The following is a 10,189-nucleotide window of genomic DNA, read 5'->3' on the forward strand; positions in this document are numbered from 1 at the left end:
TGATAAATAAAAGCGGCGTCTCTTACTGTACAACTTGCATCTTTTTCATTGGCAACATCAAAAAATTGTCGTACCTCCTGCAAGCCAGTCGAACAGTAATTTTTCAAGATTACAAAAAAGTTTGAGACATTGCATTTCTCGAGATACGATAAACATTAAGCAACTCTGTCTCTCGAAGCCGGTTTGATGACCCTCGATCGTCTCTCCGGATGTACAGTTTTACCAGCGTTCTTCTCCTGCAGCGTCGATTTGCCCGCAACAGATGACGTCCGTTGCTTTCCTGCGGGCGGTTGTATCTTTGACATTATATCGGCGGCAATTTTGCTTGCCTTATTGCCAGCGGCGTTAATTAGCGGAAGAACCCGTGAGATCCGTCCCTCGGTGCCTCCTTGAAAAACGAAAGAAACATAAGTGGAATAAAGGCACGAAAATATGTCGAAATTTGTGATCTTGCAAGTTACATAAAGAATTAACCGCATACGCTGTACAAACGATCGATACGACCGGTTACTTAAGTGATCGTATGTATGTACGTGAGTGCATACACGCACTTTCGACCTTGACGATGAAGTACACAGTCCCGGGGACCAAAACGTCCGTCCCTCTAGCCCAGCAAGGATAATTAGTGACGTTCTTAATTTGATGCGTATTTTCATCGCAGAAATCGATTTCCCCTGTTTTCATGTCACGGTATATATTATTGTGTAGCGTAAAAAAGGCAGGTAATTGGGCAGCTGCAATTTCTGCAGTAGCAAGGTGCACCGAAGGACACTCTGGATACCTTCTTCGAGGCGAGCTGTACTTCGTACATAGTCCATAATCAGTCCAATCGGGCAGTCGATGTTCACCAATACTTCTTTGGTACCATTCGAAGCATCCGCTTCGAGCCCCTGCGAATCGTCGTCCCCGTTCTTCCCTGTAAGTTTGAAAAGCAAAAGGAATTATATATGAATTAAAACATGGACCGTCACGTACCGAGAACGTATTTGACGCGAACCACGGTCATCGTCGGCATTTTTATTTCGTCACCCGATCTCACGCGTAGTCTTTGCGGAGATGTCGCTGTGCACAGATTGTATAAAAAAAGGAATAAAAAAAAAAAAAAAAAGAGCGAATAAACCGTAACATGAAGAAACAAAAACAAACTTCAAGCGTCTATCCAAGGCCACGAGAAGCCGAATATCGATAGAACGATCGTTGTCCCAGTTTCCTTGGAGTTTCGAGAGGTGAAGAATAAATGCCGCCTTTAGTTAATTTAGACTAAAGCATCAAATTTTCAAAAAGCAGTGACGGCACGGATGCACGACGCGATACGTGTAACGCGTTACGTCATACTCATAAATAAAAATCAACGATGCGCAGTCCCGTGTTGCATCGACATCGTTGCACGAAGCGCTCGGAATTCAGAAATTTCAAATTATAAAATGCGGTTGCGTTTGCAGTCCGCACGCATCGATGCTGATTGAGAATTCGAGATATTATAACTATAATACACAGGCATACATGCATTCCTTCTCTTTTCTTACCGTTAAAACAACTGCACAAATTTAATTGGCGAAAGTAAGACAAGCGTTGGCCGATACACCAGCTTTAAACACACCGGCTCCGGAGGCGGGCTACACACTCACTCACACACACACACACACACACTTCTTTATACACTTATGCGGGCAACAGCGAATTGCGACGTATAGTGTCGAAATGGGTGCAGGTGGCGGCGGCGGCGGCACATTGTTGCGAAATATCTGTACGGCAAATACTTCGTCTTATATATTTCTCTATATACGTAGATATCCGCATGTGTATATCAGGTACGCCGATCGATTCATGCCTGTGTGTAATCGGCATCACGTGGGTACGTGTACAAAGACCCTGGTGAAAATGATTTCTACGATTGTTTAAAAAATTTCTAGGGAAATTCAGAAATTTCGTATAATTCGACAGAAAAAATTATTTTCTCCCCAAAATTGTAAATATGCATAGTTTTGTCATAAAAGTTTGTAGATTTTTATAAAAATTTGTATTCTTTCAGTTTAAGAAGTCTACAAGCTAGTACTATTTTCAAAGTAAATTAACAATTCTTTACGTTAAACACGATTTTTGTGAAAATTGGTAGTAGTAGTAGTAGTAGAAATTTTGGAGCCGCGTAATTCTCGCGAGCCAAGTCCTTGCCAAGAATGACGAGTGCTTCGAGTACGATATGTACCCAAATTTCAACTCAGGGATGATCCAAGGATGAGAAAATCCAACGATCGACGGATTCGGGCCGTGAGAATCGGTAAGAACGGTAAAAATGACGAAGCAGAGCGGATTTGCTCAACGTGCGTTAGTCAATTAGTTGTTATAACATCGAACCGAGTACCAACACCTTTACAATAGTTATTGCAGCACAATCTGGTCAAGCATGCTGCGCAAGTTTCAGTTAAATATAGTATTTGTAGGTGAAATGAAATTTTCTAAAAATAGAGAAGCGAATCAAGTCAACGAAAGTAAAAGAAAAAGAGAAGAAAAGTAAAAAACTGAATAAATAAAGAAAAAATTCACGATCCGCAACACGTGCATAATAAGTAAAATCTAGTTATCTTATATAAATAGGTGCCTCTTATCTTGTCTCTCGTATGTAAATGAACAGGTATGCTATTGCGTGTACATGCGGTGGAATAATTATCGCCTTAGACCTTAGGCCGTTTATACCTATACGATAAAACCTGCAAAGGTATAGGCAGAGGTAAGGGCTTGTTTTCGTAACCGGATAGATGACAATTTATTACCGGTTATCGCGGTAGCCTGGGCGAGAGACTATCAGCGGTACGTCGGTCGGCACTCGTGGTGAGGAAATCCAGCATGCGGTACCAGGACGTCGCACGGCGATGGAGATGGTCCGACCGCGGTGATCAACGGACGTGGTTCAGGGTCATCGCCCTCCGCAAAGCAACATTGCAGACGCCTCTCGTGGGCACGCGTAAACACCGCGGCGTCTCCTGCGGACGTTACGCTTAATCGAGCACGGATGGCTTATAAAGCTGCGGGAGGTGAATTCGTCCCGTGCATTTCTCTCGATCACCGATTGCACCACGCACGAGTCGTCGTGCCTACGCGCCATTCCCGCCTGAGTCGAAGTGACGAGTGACCAATATCTTTTAAAAAGATTTCGTTTTCTATGATGTGCTTGGTCAATTTGACGAGCCAATTATGTCACGCGAGATACACATCCCATGGCTATAATAATAATATATATATATGTATATGTATACATTATAGATATATAAGATACGTTCACCTTTCGCGGAGTCGACTTTCGGAACGAATTTCACTTTCATTCACTTGCTACAGAGTCGTTTACATACATAACAATAATAATAATAATAATAATAATAATCACATCACTACCAACACCAGCTATACCGTGCGATACAATTGGTATACGCAGTGCAAAAAGACGGGGATGAATTAATCATTAATCATTATTCAAGCGAAACATAAGGATAAGGACAAGGTAAAGTGCGGAAAACCTTTCCCGGATGAAGCCTGGTGTATTGTACAGGCCTTTATACAGGGTGTGAAATAATAGGTGGAAAGGAAGCAGGAGAGTGAAGGACGAGACGGGAGGAGGCAGTGCTCGGAGGTTGGTTGGTTGAAGGGTAATTGGTAATCAGCCGGTGCCTATAACTGAATCGGTTATAATTTTGTTGTAATTTACGAGCTATGGCTCATCGCGAGCCCGTGATTAATACGAGCATCTTCTCAGCTTTCCAAAGTTATTATAAACGCATTCACCCTCGCCCTATCCGCCTGCCTATGGATCTATCCTATACTTATACGCCGTACTCTCGGCACGTGTTTGATAGACGCAACTGACTACGCGGTGCTCGGAAAACGCAATAATAAATACCTTCGCATAATAGCGCGTGTGTTTTACATCGAGACACGAGACAACGATACAAATGAGTTTTCTATCGAGGCCCTGAAACGACTGAAACAAAGCCGTGACGCCCAGGGAGCAATTCGTTGCATCAGGTTATCGCCGATTCTTGCGAACGCCGTGTCGTTTGTAACTATACGTGTATAAATGTATATATAAACATACACACACACGCATGCACGTCACATTTCAATTCCCATTTCACGTGCATGCATTAGATATACAGGAATTATAGGTCGGTCGTGTACCTACGATGCAGATAATCGCGCAATCTGACGATCGTTATCTCGAGTAAAACACGAAATAGTCGGTTTCGTAATTCTATCGACCGATTCTGAATGGGACCTTACATAATTCGGGTCCATTTTGACAAGTTGGGAAAAACAACTGGCCACTCATTTTCTTTGTAAATAATCATCTTCCGAGCCTCGCCGATTTCGGTCCAACGATCGCCGGCAATTTGCTGTATGTACATAAAATAGGCATGGATGCGTGGCAATACGGAAATTGAAGAAAATCGTTATCACGGTTCCCGTATATAAACGTTCCAACAAGTCGAGGAGTCGAAATGAATCATTGAAATCTGCGTAGCACCGGCGTCGTCGTCCTTCATCCGAGGATCTTGCATGCAACTGTCAAATTAACACCAGGTTACATCCGCGACTCGATTCATGTGCAATATCAACACACGCATCACGTTTCACGGCTGCATCGCAGTACAGTACAGTATAGCCAAAAGCGCGTTAAACGCACCGAGATCCAAAGAAAGACGAAGAATGGTTCGAGACGATGAAGTGGTAATTGAGATACAGTCGTAAATTACGGTAATTTCTTCATCGGCATAAGTGCGAAGACACACGCGCAGACACACGCACACGGGATGATATTACACGTGGTGGCTTAAGGGATCGAAGGAGCGCGTGGTGCGCGGAATTTCGCGTAGCGGCGAATCGGGCTTTTAAATACTGAAATCACAGAGCGGCGGCATGTAATGGCAGTAGAAAGGGTCGACGGCGATGCGGACTAGCCGTGGTATTCAGGCCGCAGCAAGGCCGCCCCGTGTGCACACCGAGTCGGGCGCTCGCTAAATGAAATGTAGGTTGTTACATGGCTCGAGGCGGCCCAGCCTCGCGTACGTCTGTCTCCCGATATACCTACACCAAGACACCCCGCAACCACGGACATGATATTCCATATTCTCCTGCGGAATTACGCAGCGGTTCGCGGATCGAATCGCGCGCGATTCGGATTGAATAATTTGCAAGTACCTACGGACTGCGGTGGTTACACCTGTAACCGGCTGATAACCAGCTCTGAAACGGTTCTGCACCCTTCACCAACGACGACGTTCCGCTTCGCAATCAGTGAATATACATATTTATATTTATACTGTTGTATAGTAGGGTGGCGCAAAAAAACCGGATATTTTTTTTTTTTTTTTTTGCGTCTCGTGTGACAAAATGTTAGTTTTTCATGTTTTAAGAGCCCACTCCAAAGGACAATTAAAAAAAAAAAATTTTTTTTAAAGGTCGCTCCAAATTTTAAAAAATGTAAAAAATCGTCAAAAAATTAAATTAAAAAAATTATATTTTCAATATTTTCTTTGATTTTTAATTCATGTCGTGGTGTATTGTTATCGATTCTTTCTTACTAAATTAAAGAAAAAAAATTCATGAAATTTTAATATGAATATTAAAAGGTCGCTCGAAAAGATCTAAAGAAATGCACCAAAGAATTGAAAAAAAATTATGAGTGACCTTTCAAAATTCAAATTTTGAACTGAAACTTTCGGAAACTTATTTTTTTTTTTTGTCTATGAAATTATACCGTAACGAGAAAAAAAAAATCGATTTTTGACGACTTCTGACGTTTTAAAAAATGTGGAGCGACATCTTAAAAAATTTTTTTGAGCTGTCCTTTGGAGTGGGCTCTTGAACCATCAAAAACTAACATTTTGTTGCACGAGACTCAAAAAAATAAAAATAGTTAGTTTTTTTGCGCCACCCTAATATATGTATAGATACCTACTATCTATCGTGCCGTCTGCGCGCAGCTTATATGGACCGCGGTAGATCAGCGTACATTTACCACTGAAACTGCATGCGGCTCTTTTATCGCTTATCGGTTACGATGTGGTGTCGTTAGATTGGGGGGGCAAATTTTTACTCGGTTGACTTTGACCTCAAAAGTTGAATGAATTGGGTGAGAAGCGAAGAGGAGTCGACAGCATTCCCTGAATGCAGTCGGGTAGATGCGGCATTTAAAGAATGCCTGGAAAGCCGCTCTTCGTTCCATTGCTATTCAATTGCTCAATCCTCGGAGATACCGTGTACAGGCATGCAGACACTTAAATACCGGCTAAACGTGACAGCGATCAAGTGCACCGAGCTCGTCAAGGAGCGTCAAGTTATAATAGAGACACTCGTGAGTCTCTTATTTATACTTAGGTACGGCTCGTCATGTATGCGCGAGGTTTCTTATCACCAAGAGACCAGAAAAGTCCATTGCACGATAAGCTGCAATGTGTGACTAATGAATCTCACTACGTTATACCTGACAACCCAATGCTAGGTGTAATTCCGGAGATGCAAAGTGCTCGAGGAGCCGAGGTTAAGCTCTTATCGTCCTTCCAGCCTCTTCCTCTCTCTCCCTTTCCTCTTTCCTCTTTCCTCCTCCGTCCGCCCTCGGACTGGTTTCACGGCTTATGTGGACCGTGGAGGCAGGAATTGATCTTTGCGGGGGTGATCGTTAGTTACCGGCGTATAGGTGTACGTATAACTGGTGAAACCAGTTCTGATAAGTTTAGCCTCTTATACCTGTATACCAGCTCCTGACCGGCAAGGAAAGGTGTAACTCTTACGACCACCACCACCACCACCATCAAGGAGTTCTCGTCCAATTCGCCTTGCGAATTATACAGCCGAGGACGATAACGTCGCATCGAAAACAACTCTCCGGCACAATCGGCACGAATTCTTTCCTCTCTCCACTCTCCCCTTCTGTAGCGATGAGTCTCCATCGGCAACATCCGCTTGAACGGAGCTCGTTCCTGAAAAACAGGTGCTGCGTAACGCTGTATGGATTGATGTATAAACGAGCCTCATATTTTCATGGTATAGGTATGGTGGTCGGGATTATTTAGATGCAAACTAACGACGCCCGCGTCTCTTGATCTGCAGATTTATCGCGGAATCGTTTGATGTTTCGATGATCAGGGTCTCGTATCTGGACGGATGTGCGCGACGTTATCCGCGTCGATTGGATTGCATAAAACAGCGATCGCTAACTGCTTTTAACAGTCATGAAAACGCGACTCGCACTGTAGACTGTGCCAATTGATCGGTATGACGATAATTAATCGGGCGACAAGATAGGGCGTTTCAAATTTCAGATTCTCGTCGACTCGGTAGTTAGAAATTTTATTTGCAAGAATTTGCAATAACAGCGCGGGGTATCTGGCATAAGTCATTCGTTTCGGATACGGACCAGTGGAGAACTGGAGGCGTTTCCGACTACGCAACGAACGAACTGCGAGATAAGCGGCACGCGCTAATATCCTCGTCAGTATAATTCACCCTTCTAATTCCCACGTGTCTGTACATTTTTTTCTCTCTCGACGATCTTATTTTCTAAAATCATTTTTATTTCTCGTATAATTGTTTAAAATAAAAAATCTCTATTATTATCGCTAGTTCGTTTTTTCTTTTTCAATTTTAAACTGCACGATTGCCGCGTCTTACACGTTGCGAGGTAATTTCCATACGTGCACCGGGTTTCGTATCCATAAGAATCAATTTACTGCCTGCAACTTGTACCGAGTTGACCATCGCATCGGCGTCTTTACTATCGCGTTAGTATAAGGCTTGTAACAAGTAGGCGTCGCGTCGTAAGCCTACATCCTGGACCACTGCTGCACTTCACGCAGACCATAAACGTTTTCCTTATCGCAGAAACGTAGAATGAAAAGAAGAAGAAGAAGAAATGCAAGAGAATCGACCTACCCGACGTAAGGCTTGAGCATTGCTGGATTATAAGGCGATTATATTAAAGCGAATGTGAATCTCTCTTTCGTGAGATGCTGCGCCGTCCTCGTACCTCGCGTCAATTTATAATCTCAATCTTACCTAATGGAAGTAAAAGCTATATGTATGTAGGCATACACCATATACCTGCACGAGGACTGATCATGCGTCCTACAGTATATCGCGTACGGATCAACGTGGATCGTTGGAAAGATTTGGAGAAATGTTGGCATGCAGATCTGCAACAGAGAAAGAAAATAGATTTAAGTACAGAGTTCAAGTCGTTAAAATTTCAAAACTTAAAGGATTATTCCTCCAGATGTTGTCTATTCCGTGTACGTCAATTTTATATCCTGTGGCAAATAAACTCTCAATAAAATATAGCATATTCTATTTTTGAAGATGCATGTATATGAGTGCAGGGTGTAAATACAAGTATAAAACGATACAGCGTCAATTTATGAGAATTGAACTCTGACTGTCAGTATAATATAGCCTCTTGAGTTTTTGTGATTCAGTATAAGTGTGCGAGTAAGAGCGAAGTCTGAAAAAAAAGTAGACGAAATGAGGAACTTTCATTCCCCGCTCATAATTGCATGACACTTACGACGATCGTGAGTAACACCTTTATTAAGTATATGCATCTGGATATAAGGTATGATATCGCAACACACGTGCATGCAGACAAGTATATAGAGACGGTAATTCTTAAGATCGGAGAACAAAGAATAGGAGCTCGCGTTATATAGCGCGAGTTAAACTTTCGCCTGTAGCTGTTGAGCTATAACACAACTTCTAAGAAATCTATCTATCGCGCAACTTCGTCGCTGCAGCAATGGGTCTACGATTCGCTCGGGTTCTCTATGTTTCATTTTTTATCTGCTTCTCTCTCTCTCTTTCTCTCTCTCTCTCTCTCTACTTCTATTATATTCCACCGATTATTCTTTTGAAATCGTTTTATTTAAATCCTTGCCAAAGAGCGTTGCAAGTTGGTATCTACAAACGCTTGTAGTACATACTTGTAACTATATTGACTGTTGCACGCTCGTGTTACGTATTTATGCCATAACGTTATTTGCATAAAACATAACGAAGATCCCTGACCACGAACAAATGGCAGACGGCCAGAGGCCTCCAAAGCTGTAAACGACGAATGATCCTAGGCATATACAATTTATATATATATTGTTTTTCCCAGAGGGTTAAACACTTTCAAATTGATTGATGAAAAAAAAAAAATTCCCTCAAAATTTCAGCTCTCTAAATCGACTCTAAGATGTCCGCTTTATGATCAAAGTATATCTTATGGAAATAATATGGGAAAAACTTTTTTTTGCTCTTTGAAATTTTATAAGATGGTTTACAAACCTACCGATAATAATAGAAAATTGATATCTTTGTAGATAATTGAAATCTATAGCTACAAATATATTTTTCACTATTGTCGGTATATTCGTCGACTTGTAAAATTTCTAAGAGTAAAAAAAGTTTCTTGTTCTTTTCTTATTAGATACTTCGATCACCAAACGAACTATCTTATAGTCGAGATACAGAGAATAAAAATTTTCAGGTTATTTTTTCTCAACAATTTGAAAGCGTTTAAGCTCCTGGGAGCAAAAAATCCAAAAACAACTCTATTAAGGACCACCCAAATATATTTTGTATATATATATATATATATATACTTGTACAACGATACCGATAATGAGAGGAAAACAGTGCGCCGGTTCGCTGCATACTTGGGTTGCATTGCGAGAAGCAATTAGCAGTGAGAAAATGAAATATTATATGCAACGGCTAATTTCCATTATCTAAGAAGAAAGGTTATCCGATCGTAATTCATGAATAATTCGTATATAAGCACATAAAGGTGTCATATCTGAACAATCTATACGTACGTATACATACGTGTCGCCTGTTGCAGGAATCAATTTATTATAACATTCAAAGTAACGGTATACGACGTGAAAAATTTCTCGCGTGCATTATAGGTAAATAAACTGTAGGTACACAAGTATATACCTGCGCTTGTGTAAACAGCTTGCAGCTTGAACGTCTACATCAATAATCAGCGATCAATGCTGTTTTTTCCATGTTCTTCGCGACGAGAATAAATAAATAAAATTCTGAATAACAAGTGGATAAAAAAAACCGTTCATATACACTGTATGCCTACAAGACCGCTTACATTATACATTTACAGCATAAAATCTTGAGGAATTATTATTTTTTTTTTTTTCACATC

General features: G+C 41.4%; 1 protein-coding gene across 2 annotated transcripts; it reads right to left on the reverse strand.

Annotated features, from left to right (window-relative positions):
- Window positions 1–31: 31 nt before the first annotated feature.
- LOC124408768 lies at window positions 32–8,114 on the reverse strand. 2 transcript variants are annotated; one of them, XM_046885964.1, is made up of 4 exons: window positions 8,092–8,114; window positions 782–916; window positions 552–674; window positions 32–388 (listed from the first exon to the last, which is right to left on the reverse strand). In XM_046885964.1, the coding sequence occupies exons 1-4, from the start codon at window positions 8,108–8,110 to the stop codon at window positions 156–158; spliced, it is 510 nt and encodes a 169-aa protein (XP_046741920.1). In that variant the 5' UTR covers window positions 8,111–8,114; the 3' UTR covers window positions 32–155. The 2 variants fall into 2 exon arrangements, with proteins under 2 accessions (XP_046741920.1, XP_046741911.1); XM_046885955.1 differs by lacking the exon at window positions 8,092–8,114 and adding an exon at window positions 976–1,016.
- Between the last annotated feature and the right edge of the window lie 2,075 nt (window positions 8,115–10,189).

This window comes from Diprion similis, chromosome 1 (assembly GCF_021155765.1).
Source record: "Diprion similis isolate iyDipSimi1 chromosome 1, iyDipSimi1.1, whole genome shotgun sequence".
Taxonomy (NCBI): Eukaryota; Metazoa; Arthropoda; class Insecta; order Hymenoptera; family Diprionidae; genus Diprion; species Diprion similis.

Bases quoted from the DNA above. Each gene is read 5' to 3' on its own strand.
- LOC124408768 (XM_046885955.1), bottom strand. From the start codon at position 1,015: ATGCCGACGATGACCGTGGTTCGCGTCAAATACGTTCTCG. The intron at 917-975 runs GTACGTGACGGT...TCAAACTTACAG, and splicing joins TCGCGTCAAATACGTTCTCG to GGAAGAACGGGGACGACGAT. The intron at 389-551 runs GTGCGTGTATGC...TCGTTTTTCAAG, and splicing joins CTTCATCGTCAAGGTCGAAA to GAGGCACCGAGGGACGGATC.